Source organism: Dromaius novaehollandiae, chromosome W, assembly GCF_036370855.1.
Source record: "Dromaius novaehollandiae isolate bDroNov1 chromosome W, bDroNov1.hap1, whole genome shotgun sequence".
NCBI lineage: Eukaryota > Metazoa > Chordata > Aves > Casuariiformes > Dromaiidae > Dromaius > Dromaius novaehollandiae.
In genome coordinates, this window is record NC_088130.1 from 8254329 (window position 1) to 8277052 (window position 22724).

A 22724-nucleotide genomic window follows, 5' to 3' on the forward strand; every position below is an offset into this window, starting at 1 on the left:
GGCCCTGGTGACAAAGGACACAGAAAAGGCAGAGATACTGAATGCCTTCTTTGCTTCAATCTTTACTGCTAAGATCGGCCCTGAGGAATCCCAGGCCCTGGAGACCAGGGAGAAAGTCTGGAGAAATTAAGACTTTCATTTGGTGGAGGAGAAACATGTTAGGGATCACTTAAGCAAACTTGACATCCACAAGTCCATGGGCCCTGCTGGGATGCACCCACGAGTGCTGAGGGAGCTGGCGGACATTATTGCTAGGCCACTCTCCATCATCTTTGAAAGGACATGGAGAACAGGAGAGGTGCCTGAGGACTGGAAAAAAAGCCAGTGTCACTCCACTCTTCGAAAAGGGCAAGAAGGAGGACCCAGGGAACTACAGGCCAGTCAGCCTCACCGCCCTCCCTGGAAAGGTGATGGAACAGCTCAGCCTGGATGCCATCTCTAAGCATGTGAAGGATAAGAAGGTGATCAGGAGTAGTCAGCATGGATTCACCAAGGGGAAATCATGTTTAACCAATCTGAGAGCCTTCTATGATGGGATGACTGCCTGGGTAGATGAGGGGAGAGCAGTGGATGTTGTCTTCCTTGACTTCAGGAAGGCTTTTGACACTGTCTCCCATAACATCCTCATAGGCAAGATCAGGAAGTGCAGGCTAGATGAGCAGACAGTGAGATGGATTGAGAACTGGCTGAAAGGCAGAGCTGAGAGGGTTGTGCTCCGTGGCACAAAGTCTGGTTGGAGGTCTGTAGATAGCGGTGTCCCCCAGGGGTCAGTACTGGGTCCAGTCTTGTTCAACTTATTCATCAGTGACCTGGCTGAAGGGACAGAGTGCATCCTCAGCAAGTTTTCTGATGGTACAAGACTGGGAGGAGTGGCTGATACACCAGAGGGCTTTGCTGCCATTCAGAGGGACCTCAACAGGCTGGAGAGATGGGCAGAGAGGAACCTCATGGAGTCCAGCAGAGGGAAGTGCAGAGTCCTGCACCTGGGGAGGAAGAACCCCATGCACCAGCACAGTCTGGGGGCTGACTTGCTGGAAAGCAGCTCTGTGGAGAAGGACCTGGGGGGTCCTGGTGGACAACAGGTTGACCGTGAGCCAGCAATGTGTCCTTGTGGCCAAGAAGGTGGCCAATGGTATCCTGGCCTGCATTAGGAAGAGCATTGCCAGCAGGTCGAGGGAGGTGATCCTCCCCCTCTACTCAGCCCTGGTGAGGCCACACCTGGAGTGCTGTGTCCAGTTCTGGGCTCCCCAATACAAGAGAGACGTGGAGCTACTGGATCGAGTCCAGCGGAGGGCTGTTAAGATGATTAAGGGACTGGAGCATCTCTCCTATGAGGAGAGGCTGAGAGAGCTGGGACTGTTCAGCCTGGAGAAGAAAAGACTGAGAGGGGGATCTTATCAATGTGTATACGTATCTGAAGGGAGAGTGTAGAAAGGATGGGGCCAGACTCTCTTCAGTGGTGCCCAGCGATAGGACGAGAGGCAATGACCACGAACTGGAACACAAGAGGTTCCAACTGAACATGAGAAAAAACTTTTTTACTGTGAGGGTGACTGAGCACTGGAACAGGTTACCAAGAGAGGTTGTGGAGTCTCCATCCTTGGAGATATTCAAAAGCCGTCTGGAGAATATCCTTGGAAACGTGCTCTAGGTGACCCTGCTTGAGCGGGGGGGGGGGGGGGGGGTGGACTAGGTGATCTCCAGAGATCCCTTCCAACCTCAACCCTTCTGTGATTCTGTGATTCTTGCTTACCCTGAAAGTACGTCAAGGCCAGGAAGACCCTCCCATTGATCATGGGGGCTGCCATTTTGTCACAGCCACCGTTTTGTTACAGCCATAACCTATATGATCTTAGAATGCCCCGTGATTGTTGGAAGCTTCCTTAGGACCAGGAAGCCCCTCCCTTTTCCCCCACAGGAAGCTGTCATTTTGTCACAGCCGCTATTTTGTCACGGCCATACCCTATATGATCTTACAACTCCCTCTGACTAATTTGCAGCTGAAGCCATGCCTTCTTGTTTAACTCGGAAGTACATCAAGGGCCTATCTGTATCTGTATCTGTATCTGTATCTATATCTCTGTATTAAGATATACATATTTTATATCTATATATGGAAACATATCTATATATGTGTATGTACAAATGTGTATAAACATGTATTTATACATATATAGATACTTACATATATCTATATATAAAATATATATTTTTATAAAAGTGTATGTATGAAAAGATTGTTTAATCAGAGATAATGAAATTAATAATTAAAGTTTAAATGTGAATAGAAAGAAAATTAAATAAAAAGAAAATGCAGGCTCAGGACCACCACTTTACTGTTGTTGAACAAGTGCTAACATGGTTGGGGAGAGGGAGGAGTTTAAGGCGGCAGGTGTGAGCTGAAGAGGGTGGGGAGACATGAACAATTTTGAACATATCTGTGGGGCAAGGGGCCAGTCCTGTGAGGCCAACCAAGCGGCCCCCCTCAGCCAGCCCCAAACCAATTGGGTGACCATGCAGTATTACTGGGACAGCCTTTGGGCTTTGTGCTCTGCTACAAGATAGAGGAACACACTGCCCGCTAAAATGTAAATCCAGGTGTATGGGAAAGTGCAGAAGAATGTTGAGGCGATAGACGATGGAAGCTAGCCAGACCATTCCATGGGAAAAGGAGCATCAACAGGGCATGTTGACCCATAGTCACGTGGTTCAGCCTGTGCCAGGGTGGCGCTGCACCTGGGCTTTGAATCGAGAATAACAATGAGCTCAACATGCTTACTGCGCATGTGTATGGTACATAAAAACTTCATCTAGTGCCCCCCCCGCCCGGTGTTCCTCGCCCTGGACCGATGCTCAGCGGTGCCAGGGATCCCCCGCTCCATTATTGCCTCGATCGGGAAAACGCCGGGGAACCCCCGCTCAGACGCAGAGGTAATAAATGCTCCATATCAACCATCGTATGCCTTGTGTTTGTGTATCTGCCCCTGCCGGCAGTCCAGGCGGTGCCCCCGCCTCACCCTTACACTTGGCGTAGTCGGCAGGATACACAAACGACAATGCCGTGGCTGAGGAGAGCGAAGGGGGAAGGCGAGAGTCAAGAAGGGACTGCTCGCCTGCGGCTGCCAGGATGGCCCCAGACTGAGCCATGGGGGCCGGTGGCTGCATTGCTTGGCACGCTGGCAGTCCCTGAGGACTGGCCAGAGTTGGCACAGGGGGAAAATGTTACCCCAAAGGCAGTTGAATTCGCTTTACAGGTCATGTCCTTCCGTGCCGCTTCGGAAGCAGCTCGGAAGCTGGCCGGACAATTAGGGTGGGCACTGCTGATGGGCATTCGAGCCTTAGATAACGAGGTATCATCTTTGCAGCAACAAGTAAACGATCTGGAAAAGGAGACTGGAGATTTGCATGATGCGAAGGCGGTAGCACAGGAGTTGATTATGACCCAAACTGAAAAGAGTCAGGAATTAACCCATAGGGTAGAGCAATTAGCTTTGTGGATGGCTAATAAGTGCTGCAGGTGTTATGGGAAGGTGCCCACTACTGTTCTCAGGTGTGGGTGATTATACCTCGACCCTCCTGGGATCCAGAGGAGTGGGATGGTAATATTTGGAGTACTTCCTCTGACTCAGAAATTGAGTTTGATATTGAGCAAGAACCCACTAATGCTCAGGTCTGACCCCTTGTACAATTGAAGGGGGAGAGGCAAGTAGATAGGGATTCTGTAGAGCAGTCAAGGATTTATATGCCAAAAGAGTTATGTGAGTTTTTAAATACTTTCCAGCAGCAGCCCAGGGAGTCTTTGTTAGCCTGGTTAGTGAGAGCATGGGATGCAGGTGCTGGATCGCTTACTCTTGCAAGAGAGGAGCTGAATTTAATGAGCCCCTCATCAACTGATGCCCAACTACAGTATTATCTTACCCAATTAACTTCTGCATGGGATGGGGCAGGAAATGTTCTTGTAGCTCCAACATTATATCGATGGTTGTGCGCCACCGTGGCAGGTGCTTACCCGTCCACAGGTGAGTTAGCCGCTACAGTGGGGGCTTTGGTAAATAATATAAGGGATTTGGCGCTTGTTGGTGAACTGGATACTAAGCCAGTGAGAGCAGTTTGGAATTCCAAGGTGAGAAAATTGGCAGGGACTACTAAATTGAGTGGAAAGCTAATGAGGTGACAGATGTGGACTGATTTGCTGCAGGCAGGGGTATTACATGATGAGATAAATGGTCTTTCTACTGCTGACTTATTTAGGCAGCGGTTACCTGCTGATCAGCAATGTCAGACAGAGCCTACTGCCCTGCCCCGCTCCAGCTACAGCATGGAAATTGCCAGCCAAAAGACAATGAGGGGGAGGTGGGTCCCCTGCAATACGAGCATCCGTTGCGGCTTGGCATCCAGGGGACTGAAGCCCTTATGTACCCCTGCAAATTCGCTGGCGCTCTGGAGGAGAAATTGCTGTGCTTGCTTTAGTAGATACTGGAGCAGAAGTTACCGTACTACATAGTGCGGTAGCTCTGGGGAGGCCACTATCCGTATATGTGGGTTGGAAGGATCGGCCACCCCAGCAGTACAGGCAGTAGTTACATTAAGAATCGGCCAAAATAATAATAATAATAATAATAATAATAATAATAATTACCCCAGTTTTATTAGCACTGATTCGTGAGTACCTCTTGGGGATTGACGTGTTACTGGGCAGAGATATTCAGACCCTACAGGAGTGGGGGTGGGCTGTAAACCCTGAGAAGGTACAGGGGCTGGACACCAGTGTGCAATTCTTAGGGATAGTCTGGAGGGGGCAGACAAAAGCTATCCCTGAGAAAGTGTGCAATACTATTCAACAATACCCTGTTGCCACTACTGTAAAACAACTACAAGCTTCTGGGGCCTTTTGGGGTTCTGGCGGACCTTTATACCCCACTTAGCATATTTAATGCGGCCACTACAGCGTTTGACCAAAAAAAAGGGTAGCCAGTGGCAATGGACTAAAGAGCAGCAGCAAGCCTTTGACCTGTGCAAGGAGGTGGTGGTCCAACATTCCAAGCTATTCACTCCGCATGAGGGACACCCTTTCGCGCTGGAGGTAACAGTTATGGGGGATACGATGTCCTGGGGGTTGTGGCAGCAATGTGCCCATGCAAGGCGGGAACCTCTAGGTTTCTGGTCCCGTTCCCTGCAAGGGGCCACAGCAAACTGCACACCTCTGGAGAAACAGCTTTTGGCTGTGGTGTGGGCTTTGCAGGATACCGAAGGAGTTACAGGACATGACCTGGTGACTGTACACACACCCCTCCCCATTCAGGCATGGGTGATGGATGATACAGTCAGGGCCCATGTAGGGGTGGCCCAAGCTGCAACGCATTGGAAATGGGAACACTGCCTACAAGCCCGGTTTAAGGTGTGGAGAAAGAACATGAGTACCCCACATGCACCCTTGTTAGGGGAAGTATGTTTTGAGCAAATGCCTCTATTGTCTGAGCCAGAGGGGCTGCCCCCTCCTTGCTCCCCCAATAGAGCCATTGCCTTTCCAAGAGGCCCCTCTTTTGGGATGTTATCTCCTGAGCGAGTACAAGCCAAACCAACCTGAGCAATCCCTGCTCGGATATCTGTAATGGAAGAGGGGGATTGCCCCTCCGCATACTCGCCTCTGGCGAGGTAGAATTCTATACACCTGAGCAACTCATGATTACTGAACGAAGAGTTATAAGCTTACATTTAAGACTTGACTGCCCTTCACAGTGTGTATGGCTGTTTACACCTTTGATACCTGTTCAAATAGCCCCACTCTTATTGACCTCTTCTCAAGATTTATCTTTCCAGGTATCCGTGTCCACGCCAGTGAATGTCTCACAGGGAGCACCAATACTGCGAGGAATCCTGACCCACAGTGCCGGAGTGCCCCAAATTCAGCAAACACCCTCAATGCACTCTTTAGTCAGTGTGCGGATACTAACTCCTCAAAAGGAAAAATGGCCTGGCACTGTTTTAGCAGATGGTCCAGGAGCCACTGCTCTAGTTCCTCCTGATGGCGATACCATGCCTTTCTATCTTCCCATCAACAGGTTATCACACCGGCATCTGGAAGTTGCCGTTGGAATGTTGCCTCTTGTGACCACGACAGATGCCCTTCATCTACAAGACTATCCAGCCTCCCATGTAAATACATGGATGTGGCTGGCACAAAGGTCAGCTAACCTCTCTGCTTTCTGTATTGCAGGAGGACGATCAGTGGATGATGTCTTAACTATGTGTTACATAGGTGTACCAGCTCCACTCGCAGTATTGCAGAGGTATACTTAAAAAAAAAAAAAAAAAAAAAAAAAGATATTTCTGTTACTCCCATGAATTTATGCGATTTGGGTATTGTTTCCCAAAAGCTGACACCTTGGGCTTACTCTTTCCATATAGCTAACATATCTAAAGCAGATACTTGCTTTCGCTTTGTGAATGCTGCCTCTGTTCTGCAGAATGTAACTGATATGCAGTCAATTTGTAATGACACTATGGATATTACCTATGCATCTGCTCACCTTATACTACCATTAGGGTGGTTCCTTCTGTGTGGCACTACAGCATATACATACGTGCCGGCCAATGCCACAGGTGACCCATGCGCTGTAGGTCGTGTTACTTTAAGCATTCCTCCCTTTATGATGGAGCGGCGGAGGACCCAGCAGCATATCCTAAGATGCCACTTGTAACCCCCATATAAGTTTATTTTCTCATGCAGAAGCTTTAGGCCTATTGTTGAGCCTAGCTGGGATCCCGGGGGTGGTGGCACATAATTGCAAACAGTTAGAGCATGTTGCCTGTGCTTTGGCTCAAAGCTTAAACTGGCCATCTAGAGCCATTGCCTCTTTAAATAGGGAGTTGGGAGCAGTGTAGCAAGGAACACTGCAAAACCACCTAGGGATCGACTGCCTCCTACTGCGAGATAACCACAGACACCATGACTTTGCCGGGATGTGCTGTCTCAACATCACCGATGGATCGGCATCTATTGAGAATATCAGCCACCTCATACAAGGAGGACTCCTGTTTATCTCTTGCTTTGTATTATGTTATGTTTTGATTTCATTACTTTGTAAACTCCCTTGCCCTCATACCCCATGCCCTTCTGAGGATTGGGACGGCCTGTAACTAGCTTTCCATCGCGGGGGTGGAGTGTATGGGAAAGTGCGGAAGAATGTCGAGGAGATAGACGATGGAAGCTAGCCAGACTGTTCCGTGGGAAAAGGAGCATCAACAGGGCATGTTGACCCGTAGTCATGTGGCTCAGCCTGTGCCAGGGTGGCGCTGCACCTGGGCTTTGAATCGGGAATAACAATGATCTCAACATGCTTCCTGCGCATGTGTATGGTACATAAAAACTTCATCTAGTGCCCCCCCCATAGTGGTCCTCACCCTGGACCGACGCTCAGCGGTGCCAGGCATCCCCCGCTCCATTATTGCCTCGATCGGGAAAACGCCGGGGACCCCCCGCTCAGACGCAGAGGTAATAAATGCTCCATATCGACCATCGTATGCCTTGTGTTTGTGTATCCATCCCTGCCGGGAGTCCAGGTGGTGCCCCCGCCTCACCCTTACACCAGGCCAATAAGGAAAAGCCTCAAAGGGCTTCCCTAAAAAGACCACAGAAATAAGAAGAAATGACAGATGGGTCTGGGATTAGGAAACTGATGTTTGAGGTAAGTGTCACACAGAGAGGGCAGGTTGTGGTGGGAGCTCCCTTTGCCCACAGCTGTGGGGAGGCTTACAGCTATTTGTAATGCCATTATGGAGGAAAGGTTTGTGCTATATGGGTTTCCTTATCCTTAGGTCGACAAGGATTTTATAGTATGTGTTCAAAACCTAAGCCTGGCTGATCAGGTAGAAGACTGCATTGTTCTGTGAACGTTTTTTGTTCCTGTTTTGGCCTGCAGTATTCAAAGAAAGGTCAATGGTCAAAAAAAGAAAGGAAGAAGGCTGTAGATGCTGGACAGGCAGTCATAACCCCTGATACCTGATTAAGAAAGTTTTTTTGAGCATGAGTTTGATTGTCCAGTGTTTCATTTCTTACATGTGGGTAGTAGCCATATGCTTATAGTCATGTCTATGCCACCGCTTCTGTTAAAAGACATTTACTATGCTCCTGGGGTGGTGGGAAGATTTGGAGGTATAAATCCACTTTTTGAAGCAGCTAAAAGGCAAACTGCTGATCTGAAAGGAGCCAGGTGGCGACATGGCTTGCAAACCAGGGTGCTTGCAACATACACAAGGCTATGAGAAAGGGCTTTGAAAGGAACACGGTGATTGTGGCAGAGGTGGATGCTGAATGGCAGGCAGATGCTATGGATATGCGACAGTTTTCCAAACACAATGATGGTGTTAAGCACATTTTAATAGTGATAGATGTTATCCAAATGTGACTGGGCTGTTGCTCTGTAGCAGTTAGCATGAGTCAGGCCTAGTTAGCATAGCTGTTAGCATAAGCCTGTGAACTTTAACCAACTTTTTGCTGTAGTAAAAGTAGATAAAATATGATCAACCACCTGTCCCAAACAACAGAATGAACTTTGAATAGTTTTTGTGTGCTCAAGAAAATAGATAGCCAAACTATGCAAACAACCTGATATTACGCTAAGAACCCTTTCAACTTTAAACCTTATGTTAACTTTGTGGCCCTGTACATGGACAGTGAACAAACCCCGATGAGGCCACTGCGGCCTGATTTTGAGAATGGCTGCTGTGTGAGAGAATACATGCAGCTCATACAGACGATCAGTAGCTACGTGAAAGATCATTTCCTGCTGATTGACAGGGAAACGTTCGTCTGTGGCTATACCCTGTGGTATTTCAACCTGTCTCCAGACGGAGAACATGCTGATTACTATTCTCTGATCAAAACAGGGAACCTGAGAGCAGAAATAGCTTTGCAGGGGCTTTGACCACCACCATTAATATGATTGCGTATTTGACAATGTGATAGAGAGAAACCAGAGGAGACACGTACTTTTCGACTACATGAGAAGATGGACACTGAGCAGCTCTATTCTAATGACGTAGTACAAAATGACCGGATGGAGATGCAATTTGTAAAAAATGAATATAGAGCTTTCCCCATGACTGAGGCTACTTGAAATATATTTCAAGAGACCCAGACCTGTATCTCTTGTAATGATTTTCATAAATATAAATAAACATAAATAAAACTCACAACCCAACCGATGGTTATTTAAAAAAAAAGGAAAAAAAAAAAGAAAATCCCTCTGTGTGTTCTTTTACCATCCAAAAGACATTTTCCCCCACTTTTTCAGGTGGATCCCACCTCTCCCTAGCACTCCCTTATCCTCAAAGAGTGTCCTGTGGTCATAAAAGCCAAATCCCTGTCAATGACACCAGCTGTGCAGCCAGGTATTGACCCACAGGATCCATCCACTACTCCCCAAGCCTTTCCCCTTCACTGGCAGGATCAAGGAGAACACTACCTGGGCCCCCATGCCCTTGACCCTCATCTTCAGAGCCATGTAGACATTCTTGAAATGCTCAAGGTCAACCAGATATTTAGCTTTGTCCGTGAGCAAAGCTAAATACCCAAATGCATAAATGCAGTATGTATATAAAGCTAACGACCCAACAGAAGGGTTTTAAAAACCAAATACCTCTGTGTATTCTTTAACTATCCACTTAAAAAAAAATCAAAAATAAAAAGCAACATGCAACGGACAACAACATTGAAGGGTTCTATGATAGTTTTCTTTTGGTGTTAAACCTTACAGGGTAAGCCACTGGGCTTTAGGTATCTTTCTCTTCTTAGGTGGTGTGGATGATGGTTCTCAGTCCTCTGCAGTCCCTTTTGGTTGTTCCAATAGATCACGGTGTGGCGGACAGATGAGTGAACTTCTGCCTTAAACATTTCTTGGTACATAAGGTGCAAGCAAACCATAACCCTGAACAAGCCATCTGTTCCCAGCGGAAACAGGACTGAGCTGCTGCGACCCTGAAATGGTCTCCCTGCGACCATTCGGGACACACCGAGCCTGCGCTGAACCGGACCACGATCGGACAGAGACTTTGGGACCTGGACTGCAAATTACTGCCGCTTAACACAACTTTTATAAAACTTGCTTAGCCGCACTCCCTAGTTCAGTGAGAAAGGGCCCCAGAGCTGGTGCAGACTGGAAAGATAAGGCAGTTACAAGCAGTTTGCATTCCTATGCGTCACACTCCAGGAGGGAGGATGTCAAGGCTTTGAAATAAGGCCTGCTTGGGCGCCAGGACCCTGGGAAACAAAGCCTCCCCTCACTGCTGAAACAGTGTTAATTAAGGGGGGGGGTGGTCTGGATTATATCCTCTTCGTCGGGACCTTGGAAGATAACACCTACTGTCACTGCTGGGGCAGTGCTAATTGCTGGAACACCTGTTTGTCAGGGCCCTGAGAAAGAAGGGCAGAACCCGAGGAATCAAAACACATTTGTCAGCAGAAACCGCAACAGTAAAGATAAGGGAGAAAAGCAGCCTGCCTGGGAACAACGATGAGACCCAATAGGGAGCAGGAGACCCCAGACCCAAAAATTACTATTGGTCTGAACTACCGCGTGAGGGGTGGGAAACTTAATTTGAAAAAGCTATAATTGCCCAGGGATTTCTTTGTTCAGGGTCCCTCTTCGGAGGCACCCAACTCGAGCTGTAACTACTGCACGCGTGTCATTACAATTTATTTATTTAATTTGCCTTGATTTGGCTCCAAACTTTTCAGCGGGAACCTAGGGTCGGACCCTGCTCGAGTTGTAATTACTGCACGCGCATCGCTAAAATTTACACCCAGGGTGAAGAGGACCAACGGGACGCCGCTGGATCCACGGGTGGTGATATCTCTTTCTCTCTCCCCCTTTTCTCTCTCTCTCTTTCTCTCTCTCCTCCCCTTTGCCTTTCCCCACCTTTTCTCCCCACTCCGTGGAAAATAAAGTTAAAAGGTTGTACGATATTTGACCGGTTTTAGCGTCTTAATCTCGTCCTTGGGATCGTAACGAAACCCTCCCGATATTGGATCGGGACATCTAATTGGCGTCACGGACAGGATCCCTTGAGACGAGAGTGTCGTACAACCTTGTGGTGTGCTGAGCGAGTGTGTGTGAACGAGACGTACGAACAAGTACGAAGCGAGTGCGGAGTTCCGATCCGCGGTTCCACTCTCCCGCGAGGGAAGCGGCCGGAGACGAAGGAAGCGTAAGGAAGGAGTGAATGCTGAGTTCTTTAGTATATTAGTTGGTGGTTCGGCTCCTGAGGGTGTATAGGGGAAACTTGGATTTTAAGGTGTGACCCCCTCAGGATGAAATCCCCTTTGTAGGACGTTTTTGAACTAGTTTGTGGTTTGGCTCCTGAGGGTGTATAGGGGAAACTTGGATTTTAAGGTGTGACCCCCTCAGGATGAAATCCCCTTTGTAGGACATTTTTTGTAGTAGCTTACGGTTTGGCCTCCCGGGAGCGTATAGGGGAAACTTGGACTCCTTTAAGGTTTGGCCCTCCCAGGACGAAATCCCCTTTGTAGGATATGGCCGCCCAGAAGGCAGGCAATTTTTGTGGAGAAATCGAGAAATTGTATGATCTTTTGGAAGTACACTGTTCTCACCCCTCGCCCTCAGGACGAGACTGGGCACGGGACCATTGGTTCCAATTGCAAAGTGTAGTGGACCGAATAGCGGTGTTGCAAAAAGAAGCTAAAGTTAAGAGAGGAAAAGGGAAAGCTATTGTTTGCGCTGTGCTAGGAGCATGCCTAGCAGCGGCGGTGGAGGACAGGCAGCGGGCACCTTGTCAGGCAGAGGCCGTGGTTGCCGCGCTGCAAGCGGCGCTAACGCCGCTGCAAGAACAATTACGGGAAACCAAGCGGGCACTGGAGGAAGAGAAGCACCAAAATCTGATACTGAAAGAGGAGCTAAGAAACCAGTTCCTGAGGGAGGCAGACACCCTCACCGAAACTGAGGTGCTGCTCGAGGGAAAACGGGTACGCCAATTTTACCCCCAAAGGGACCTAAAAAGATTAAAGGAGGCCGTAGACGGCCCCCCCCATATGTGCCCACTAGTCAAAACGGAATATGTATATGAGGATGACAGCGACAACCGCCCCCAGGTTGTTACCAAAGAAATCCCTTTCACAGCTACCGAACTGGCCAAGCTGCGAAAGGATTTTGCCAGAATGGCTAGGGAATCCGAAACCGAATACGTGTGGAGGGTATCCCTGTCGGGGGGGGACGGGATCCTGCTATCTGAAAAGGAGGCAGAGGGATATTGGGGCCCGGGCGTGTTCCTCACAACCGGCGATCGCCGAGCCCCGTGGTCCCTGACTCAGAGGGCCGCGTATTGGGCGGGGGGGCTGAACCCTTTGGAAAGGGGGGATCCCCTAGCTATAACAGGTTCCGTCGATGAATTGCTGGAAAGTGTACAAAAAGCAGCTTGTCTGCAAATGATGTACGATCAGGAACTCAAGCCAAACCTGAGCTCTCCGATGTTATTGCCGGTAGATCCCGAGCGGATGACGCCCCTAATACGGGGACTTCCTGGTTCCCTGAAACCTATTGGGATCCAATTGCAGGGGAGAATCCAAGATGTGCCCCGCAAGGAGAGAATCGCGGCGGCCCTGGAGGGGATGGTAACCCCCGAGCATCGGTGGCTGGGGAAAAAGGTGTGGACCTGGGGGGAGGTAGCCCAGGAATTGATCAATTATGGGAGGAAATACGGGCCAGTCGGCCGGACTTACCAAAGGGTGGAAACTAGGGCCGTGCGGGCGGCAGAGCCAGCAAGCAAGTCTCTGGCATTTTCTGGGAGGAGCCCAGACTTAGCCAGAAGAGAAAGATCCCTGACCCGGCAGGGACTATGGCAATTGGGGCTGCAAAAAGGCGTGCCCCGAGACTTGATGGACAGGCTCCCGACCAAAAAACTAGAGCTCCTGGTACGGAGGTGGTCCGGACAGGGACCCCCGCCCAGACCGAAACCACCCCCCGCACCGGCGTTAAACGTGGGGGGGGGGGAGTTTGAGGAGGATGAAAGGGCGGTGGGAAAACTAGCTCCTCGGCCCCCTCAGGGTGAGGGGGGAGGCGGAGGGCGGATGTTTATAAGACAGCTCACCTGCAATAACAAAGGAGATTTGTTCATCACCGTAGGGGTGGGGCCGAAGAAAAGGCCTGTAACCTTTTTAATCGATATGGGGGCCCAAATTACAGCACTAACACGGAGTGAGGCGGAACGGTGTGGCATCTCGGTCCCCTCCAAACACCTAATAGTTTTAAGTGCTCTGGGGAAGACCCAGACTGTGCCCATGACCCTGGTAACATTGTGGTTACCAGGGGAAGAGAGTCCTGTGGACACCATGGTGGCTGTGGGGTCTTTTCAAATGAACCTCTTAGGCATAGACGTCCTGAAGGGGAAACAGTGGCGGGACATCCAGGGAAATTTGTGGTCTTTCGGTGTTCCTCAGGTTAGAAGACTAACCGGAGATTTCGGGGTGGCAGTGCGCTTGCTGCAAGCGGCGCCTCCCCTCCCCCCTTCCCGGCTGACTAATGTAAAACCCTATCCGTTACCTTTGGGAGCCAGAGAGGGTATTGCCCCAGTATTGGAGGGCCTGAAAAAACAGGGAGTTGTGATCCCGGCACAGTCCCCCTTCAATTCCCCTGCATGGCCAGTTCGAAAACCAAAGTGTAAGTGGAGACTAACCGTAGACGATTGGCAATTAAATAACAATACAGACCCATTGATTGCAGCTGTGCCAAACATTGCTGAATTAATAGCGACTATCCAGGAGCAGTCCCACCCTGTGATGGCAACAATCGATGTCAAAGACATGTTTTTTACGGTCTCTTTGCAGCCTGAGGACCAAGAGCGTTTTGCCTTCACATGGGAGGGACAGCAATACACGTTCACTCGGCTACCTCAGGGGTACAAGCACTCCCCTACACTAGCCCATCATGCGCTAGCACAAGAGCTTGAAACTGTCCCCATACAGGCAGGAGTCAAAATTTATCAATACATAGATGATGTGCTTGTGGGAGGGAGCCAGGTAGAGGACGTTGAGAAAACACAGCGTGACATTATTGCTCACCTAGAGCAGGTAGGGCTGATAATTCCACTCGAAAAGATCCAAACTCCCTCCAGTGAAGTAAAATTTCTGGGAATCTGGTGGAGGAGGGGGATGACCTGCATTCCCCTGGATATCCTGTCCTCATTAGACTCAGTTAAAATGCTGGAGTCCAAAAAAGACCTGCAACACGCTCTAGGGCTACTCGTATCCTGGAGGAAGCACATTCCCAATTTTTCAATTATTGCCAGGCCATTATACAACTTACTATGGAAAAGGGCTCACTGGGAGTGGACCTCGGTCCACGATGAGGCATTGTGGCTGCGGGTTTTTGAGGCAAACGCCTACCAAGCTTTGGGGCCAATCCACCCCACTGACCCTATCCAGATCGAATGGGGATTTGCCCGGACTGGGCTCTTTATCCACCTGTGGGAGAAGGGGCTGTTTGTAGTCAGCCTTGCTGTAAGAGAGGCTGAACGAGCTATTCGAAAGCAAACCATAGTTCTCCGAGGTCCGTTTAAAGTGACCAAAGCAGTCCTGGCAGGGACCCTGCCCCCTGACGGGGTGGCTCAGAGAGCCTCTGTACGAAAATGGTATGCACAAACAGAGCATTATTGTGAAATCTTCTCCGTAACAGAGGGAGCCACTAAAGTATTAAATATACAAGATGAGGCAGACTTGAATAAAGAAACCCCCCAACTTCCGTCTGTAATTCAAGTAGCTCCCACATTTTCCGATCAGATCCTAAATGCATGGTTCACAGATGCTTCCTCAAAGTGGGAAGGAAAAACCTGGAGATACCGGGCTGTGGCGCTCCAAGTGGGGACTAAGGAGCAGATCATTACAGAGGGAGAGGGCAGTGCGCAGGTGGGAGAGCTGGCTGCAGTGTGGAGCGTATCCCAATGCAAAAGCCAGGCTACTTCCCCTGTACACATCTACACGGACTCACATATGGTGTTCAAAGGCTGCCTGGAATGGCTTCCTTTTTGGGAGCAAAATGCCTGGGAGGTTAATAGAATAATAAATATATTCGGAGAGCAAAAGATGCTAGTGGGAAAACCTACAAGATTCACACAAAATGGATTATTCCCTCCTCCTGACCCGAGGAGCGAGTTTGTTCTTATTTATGTTTTCAAAGGTGGTGGTCTGACCAAGATGCATCTACTGCTCTGGACCATCTAGATTCAAGGATGCATCCATGAGGGCGACGAACGACCACTCCCTCTACCTTCCCCCAACCCATTTAATCCCTTCGAGAACAACGAGTTCATGTTGCTGGCAAAAGCAGTAAGCCAAACTTTCAATTTACGCCACTGCTGGGTTTGCGGAGGACCGCTAGGGTTATCAAGCTGGCCGTGGACGTCCACACCCCTCACCCCAGACCAGATCGTAAGCAATTATAGCGAAACCGCGGACGACACGTGGGACGACAGTGGGACCTGGCCAATTCAGTTTCCAGCCATGGGGCAATATTGTTTAAATCGTACCCAGGAGGGAGGGATCGAAGTGGGGGAAAGTAAATGTCGATGGACACTCGCTCGTAAGCCACTCGATAAAGACGGGAATCTCCACTTATGGACGTGGCTCGATGAAACGGGGCACAATCGGGGATTTGAGGGATACTGGTCAAACAAAAATGAAACTTTAACTCTCCAACGATCCAATTATCCCCCTTACAAGCAAACCTGCAAATGGGAAGGCGCTTCTGGGGCTTGGTATTGTACCAGCCAAAATAGGTGATGGGACGGTCACATTGGTCAGCCCTCTGGGCAACAGAGACACAACTTACTTTCAGTTCCCACCAGGGATAGACAGGCCATTTGCTCAGAGCATCAGAGCTAAGAAGGGGCATTATTGGATCTGTGGACACAGCATATAAATTTTTACCCGTGGGGTGGTCGGGAATTTGTTATATAGGGATTATCAGACCTTTGTTTTTCCTTTTACCAGAAACAGGCGGACCTCAGTTAGGCGTAAAGGTATCTGATAACCTCGGAGACAGAAGTGTTGCCTGTAAGACGCAATCCATTAAGGCAGATTTGGGTGGGACGCAAAAATGGGAGAATAACGAGTGGCCTCCTGACATACCCCCTGGAGGCCACAATCCAGTGGAAAAGTTGAAAGAATGAATCAAACAATTAAGAGAGAGGTAGGACAATCAGCACCAGATATAAGGAGAAAGCTTCAGAAAGTAGATGGTATGTCGGGGATGTTAATATAAGGTGTACAATAACAGGGAAGAAGTAGAGGGAAAGGAAAAACAAAAGGAGAAACTGAAAGATAAGAGGCAAAATGCTGCAATGTTGGCAGCTGCATTTGCCCGGGCACAAACTTCCTCTCAGGGAAGGGGTTTTCCAAAAGGACAAGGATGTGGAAGAGGGCATAGAGTAGGAGGGGATTTGGGAAATAGAATTCCACTGAGGAGAGATCAGTGTGCAATTTGCAGGGGGAAGGGGCACTGGAAAAATGAGTGCCCGAAGAGACAATCAGATCATTGGAAACCTCAGTCTGCATCTGTTCCAGAGACAGATTTGCTCATGATTGGTACAGAAGATTCAGACTGACAGGGACCGGGGGTTGAGAAATTGGATTCCCCAGCCAAACCCCTGGTTTCAGTAAAGCTGGGGAATGAAATGCAATAGATCTTTTAACTCTGCAGTCCCAACAGATGCGCATGGCAATCCGTCAGCACCGCATGGTTTTAGACTATCTGTTAGCTGAAGAGGGAGGGGTGTGTGGGAAATTGAATATTTCCAACTGTTGTTTAGAGATAGATGATGTAGGCGAAGTAGCTCTCCAGTTAACCAAAGATATCAGAAAAAATAGCCCACATCCCTGTCCAAACCTGGAATGGCTGGAGTGGCGATTCGTGGTCCTGGTTACTGGGGGCACTGTGAATGAAACAGTTAATAGTGTATTTGTAATGTGCAGTTGCTGCTTTAATGTTCTTATCTTGTATAATTCCTTGCTTTGTTCAATTAATCCGACATGTTGTGTCAAATATGCAATTTGTTTACCTGTTGTAACAATCACTTACCTTGTTAACTCAATTTTGATGTTTGTTCTGTGAAGTTATATGTTGTTAAAGTTGTTAAAGAATAAGTTTGCATTGAGCAAGACCTCTGTTTATTGTGCGTGCTTCTACCTTTTCTATATTTCCTTCTGATCTCTGTCTCATATCACCACCATGGACGAAGGCTATGAAGACTTCAGGAAGGAGACGTACCAATCAATGTTTAAGTCACGGGGTGGTGTGGCGGACAGATGAGTGAACTTTTGCCTTAAACATTTCTTGGTACATAAGGTGCAAGCAAACCAAAACCCCAAACAAGCCATCTGTTCCCAGCGGAAACAGGACTGAGCTGCTGCGACCCTGAAATGGTCTCCCTGCGACCATTCGGGACACACCGAGCCTGCGCTGAACCGGACCACGATCGGACAGAGACTTTGGGACCTGGACTGCAAATTACTGCCGCTTAACACAACTTTTATAAAACTTGCTTAGCCGCACTCCCTAGTTCAGTGAGAAAGGGCCCCAGAGCTGGTGCAGACTGGAAAGATAAGGCAGTTACAAGCAGTTTGCATTCCTATGCGTCACACTCCAGGAGGGAGGATGTCAAGGCTTTGAAATAAGGCCTGCTTGGGCGCCAGGACCCTGGGAAACAAAGCCTCCCCTCACTGCTGAAACAGTGTTAATTAGGGGGGGGTCTGGATTATATCCTCCTCGTCAGGACCTTGGAAGATAACACCTACTGTCACTGCTGGGGCAGTGCTAATTGCTGGAACAACACCTCTTTGTCAGGGCCCTGAGAAAGAAGGGCAGAACCCGAGGAATCAACACATTTGTCAGCAGAAACCGCAACAGTAAAGATAAGGGAGAAAAGCAGCCTGCCTGGGAACAACGATGAGACCCAATAGGGAGCAGGAGACCCCAGACCCAAAAATTACTATTGGTCTGAACTACCGCGTGAGGGGTGGGAAACTTAATTTGAAAAAGCTATAATTGCCCAGGGATTTCTTTGTTCAGGGTCCCTCTTCGGAGGCACCCAACTCGAGCTGTAACTACTGCACGCGTGTCATTACAATTTATTTATTTAATTTGCCTTGATTTGGCTCCAAACTTTTCAGCGGGAACCTAGGGTCGGACCCTGCTCGAGTTGTAATTACTGCACGCGCATCGCTAAAATTTACACCCAGGGTGAAGAGGACCAACGGGACGCCGCTGGATCCACGGGTGGTGATATCTCTTTCTCTCCCCCCCTTTTTCTCTCTCTCTCTTTCTCTCTCTCTCTCTCCTCCCCTTTGCCTTTCCCCACCTTTATTCCCCACTCCGTGGAAAATAAAGTTAAAAGGTTGTACGATATTTGACCGGTTTTAGCGTCTTAATCTCGTCCTTGGGATCGTAACGAAACCCTCCCGATATTGGATCGGGACACACGGTTTGCTGTACTACCCATGACATGGGACATTCACTGCAGCCATGGCTTTCATAAAAATACTCCAGCCTTTACATGTTCTCTGGCTAGATGGGGCACAAGTGTGAGGACACCATGATGAGTGGAAGTGCAAAACTGAAAAGAGGCCCAATAAACCTGCTGGCTTGCTTTACCAGCAGCTTCTTTCTTTTGAAGGACACACTTTTAGTACTCAGGCTTTCAATGAATTTGCAACCCTTTTTCAGCATGCATATCTGGTGGGATGTTAATGGAACAGTCCCCTTCAAGATATTGAGGGGGATTTCATTAATGGCCTTTATCAGGTCATCAGAAGCAGTGCAGAGTATTGCTTTTTTCTGCCAGGGGGAGGACCAGATCAACAGCTCCAGGAGGGACAGGTTACTCTTCAGACACTGGGACACCATGCTCCCAAGTCTGCCCTGATAGCAATGCAGGGTGTCAGTCCAGCTCCTCTCTATTTATTGCCGCACATCGGTCTTTTTCTTTTTCTTTTTTTAATGTAAATGGATGGTGGGAAATGTCTGGTTCTCAGCCTAAAAACCTCCAGTGTAGAAGCATTTAAATCAACAACTAGATACCTATATGGTAACTTTGTAGCATCTTCAAGTGCTTCTGAACAGAATCAGGTCTTGCCAGGATGTGACGGATTGATTCACAGACTCCGATGTGCTGGATCAGAATCAACCTTATTCAAGCAAGCAAGCGCTTTATATATGCTCTAGCCCAGATCAGTACTTTCCCGAAGGTCATGTTCCCATCATCACTCCTCCTCATTCCGTGCGGCTACTTCCTTATCTACATACTGCTATTTATTCCTCCCAAGGCTTTCGGCTCCTTAACTCTATCTTGTCCAATCCCTCGCTGTCTGCCCCTACATCTCCCCCTTTTTTATTTTCTAAACTAAATATTGCCAGTGCAGTGTGTATTTGTACAACAAGTACTTGATGCAAAGCCCTTCGAGTCATTCTCTGCATAAGGCTTATTAAGCAGGGGAGATAGATAGCAAGGGCTAGAAATCTTAGCAAGATTAACAAACCACACGCCAGTACCTTCTTAACCCACGACCCCAAACCTAGCGTCCAGTCCTATACCTCAAAAGGGTTCCACTCTGATTCTATCTACAACTTATTAGTGAGGTCATGTAGTTGCCATAAGCTTTTATGAATCGATATTGACCCTACACGAGGCAGGCAGATATTGCCAGAAAATGTCCCGACATGGGCTCATCTTAACTGGCTCTCAGTCCTCGTTTGGTGTTTCGAGGGATGCGTCAACAGGTCGAATCAGCCGTGCAGGCATCCAACGAGGCCCGTTACCTGTGGAGACACAAGCACAACCTTTCCCCCACGTTATTAAGTCTACTGGTTCACTCCATTGACCCGTTTCCAGGTTCTTGTAGTGAACCCGAGGCTGTTCTTGCCACGTAGGGCATGAGAAATGCTTATTAACTGCACTTTGGTCCGTATAACGGTTTAAGAGGTTGAGAGCATATAAGGCTTTCCATAGCTGCTCTTGTGGGGAGGTACCAGGGCTATTCCCCCTTTTTTGTTTTTCAAGCATGTTTTTTAGAGTACGATGGGTAAGTTCCACTATTGCCTGGCCAGTTGGGGAATAGGGAATTCCGGTCACATGAGTGACCCCCCAGGTTTGAAGAAATGCCCGCGTTCACTGTGCAGTGTATGCGGGACCATTGTCAATTTTAATTTGAGTGGGAACCCCCATTGTGGCGAAACAGGCAAGCCAGTGACGACATACATCACGGCTTTTTTTTTTTTTTTTAATTTTTGGTACCATCAATCTTACTCCAGTTTTCCAAAATTTCAGCTAAGGGCGTCCCCTTTTCTATGCCGAAATTATTCCCCATATGGAGTTCCTGAAAAGTGCGTCTTGAGCAAGTCAGGCAGTGCACTTCCTTACCAGTAACACCAGCCCCTGTGGCTGGTGTGATCACACACTCTCTTTCTCTCACTCTCTGGGAACCGCACTCACACCCCCCCGAGTCTTTAACTGCTAGGACTGCTGTCCCTTCGCAGCGGGCGGCTTCCTCAGCTGACGGGTGCCCCGGTCGGTTCCCAGGCTATACACACTCACACACACAGTACTGTTCACACTCACACCAGTCACAGTGACTCTAGACTTCTGTCTTACAGTCTTGCAGTGCGCCTTACGCTGATCAGGCTGTGCACTCCCCTTCTCCGGCTGGACCGAGCTGGGACTTAAAACCCACTCAAACCCTGGGGATGGGACTCGCGCCCATCCCCTGGTACGCCTTACGGTGGCCAGCCCGCGTACCCCCCCCTGCCTCGTACGCCTTATGGTGATCAGCCTGTGTACCCCTTACAGTGCACTGTTACCAGACCAGAATTTAGAATTTAGGCGGGAATTTAAGACTCACCTTTTCGGGGCCTCTCGTTGCCAAAGATCCCAGGTGAACTCACCCGATGGCACCAGATGATCGTTTGGAGACGAGAGGCCTCGACAGTGGCCGCCTAGGGTCCCACCTGGGTCGCCAAACTGCTATGGAAATTAGGCTTGTCGGCCACCATAGCAGGGCCTGACCCTAGGTTCCTGCAGAAAAGTTCAGAGCCAAATCAAAGCAAATTAAATAATTAAATTTTAATGACATGCGTGCAGTAATCACAGCTCGAGCTGGGTGCCTCCGAAGAGGGACTTATTGATTTAGACATTACAGAAGAATCTGTCTTTGTTGCAGTTGTGGATACAATCTCATTTCTATGTCATAAGGCGTATCATTTTCCGTTGGTAGCTCAAACACACACCTAAGTTTCGAATGCATGAGTTCTTCTGGTTTTGCCTCTTTCCATACTGCTTCCGTATCTGAAGTATCAGCTGGAGAAAGCATAGACTGTTGGTTGGTGGGGTTTTTTTTTTTTTTTTTTTTTTGCCTTAAACTTGTGTTTACTTTTCTCATTAGGATCATAGTCCAAAGGCTGTAGCATCACAGAAACATTAATTGATGTTCCTGCATCGATAATTGCACTGTTAGGTCTTACACAGTATCTACGTGGTGCTGTGGTCTTAACTTTGAAGCACACGTTTCTGTCTGTAGGATTGCCGAGCTTCAGGTTTGTGGTGACACCATCTGTGAAAGGCCCTTTGAATTTGAGCTTGTGCTGCCGTTTGAGGCTGAGGCCTGCTCCGCTTTCGCCATGTTCCTCCTCCTGCTGCTCCGCGGTGGCGGCACCAGGTGGAGGCGGCGCCAGGTGGAGAGAGGAAGGGCCAGGAGGGAGGGGAAGGAAGGCAGGAAGGAAAGGAGGGAGGGAAGGAAGGCAGGCGGTGGGCGTCCCCGGCCGGTGTAGTCACGCCCCACCGCGTGGCCCCGGGGCAATGGATCCTTCCCAGAAGGCCGGGTCAGTGTTGGGGGGGGGGGGTGTGTGGTTCCGAAGGGGCTGTAAGATGGACACAGCAAGGTGCGTTAAGAGGCGGATAGAGGTCCGGCTCCTGTTCCGGATCGATCGGCCCTGGGTCAAATGGATTGTCTGGGTCGTTTCCTGGGGAGTCCCGTCCACCTACTGCCCCCAGTCCCCGTGCTTTCTTCTTGCTATGCTCTTTCAGAGTCTCAAGCATGATACGCCACGGGGCTAAAAGTCCTGCTGCCATCTTATCGTTTCTTGTTGCCGCGTCCCAGAGCTTAACCCTGACTGAGTCCCACGTACTGAGGCTATAAACCATGCTGGAGTTCACCTCGGGACAGTTCGAGCGTGCCCACATCAATAACATTTTGAGATCTTGGGGGGCATCTCTCTGCCGTGCTGTTTCAGTGTCTTTTGCATTACGTTTAGCACGGACCTATCTTGTGGGGAGATTCCGTTTCCCACGACTCCCACATGTTCCCGACCGCTTACCTCCGTTCAGCGGTAGGCAATGAGTTGCACGCAACGCCGCTTCCTCTCAGCGGCCTGGGTCCTGCTTCCTTTCAGCAGTGTCTGCAGATAAGCTGCTCCCCTTCTAGCAGCCCCACGTCCAGCCGGGCTCCGCCACCAGTTCAGCTATCTGCTGCTTCTACAGCCCTGGACAGAGCCAGTCTTCAGGTCCCTGTTCGGGCGCCATTTGTGGCGGATTGATTCACGGACTCCGATGTGCTGGATCAGAATCAACCTTATTCAAGCAAGCAAGCCCTTTATATATGCTCTAGCCCGGGTCGGTACTTTCCCGAAGATCATGTTCCCATCATCACTCCTTCTCATTCCGTGCGG

The 22724-nt window shown here is 49.1% G+C and overlaps 1 protein-coding gene and 1 pseudogene across 1 annotated transcript; one reads left to right on the forward strand and one right to left on the reverse strand.

The window, feature by feature from the left end:
* Positions 1–10386: 10386 nt before the first annotated feature.
* LOC135324172 (uncharacterized) lies at positions 10387–18413 on the forward strand. Its single transcript, XM_064499878.1, has one exon. The coding sequence runs from the start codon at positions 11534–11536 to the stop codon at positions 15230–15232; it is 3699 nt and encodes a 1232-aa protein (XP_064355948.1). The 5' UTR covers positions 10387–11533; the 3' UTR covers positions 15233–18413.
* A 2739-nt stretch (positions 18414–21152) lies between these two features.
* LOC135324289 (vesicle-associated membrane protein-associated protein B/C-like) lies at positions 21153–21679 on the reverse strand (annotated as a pseudogene).
* Between the last annotated feature and the right edge of the window lie 1045 nt (positions 21680–22724).

Bases quoted from the DNA above. Each gene is read 5' to 3' on its own strand.
- LOC135324172 (XM_064499878.1), top strand. From the start codon at position 11,534: ATGGCCGCCCAGAAGGCAGGCAATTTTTGTGGAGAAATCGAGAAATTG.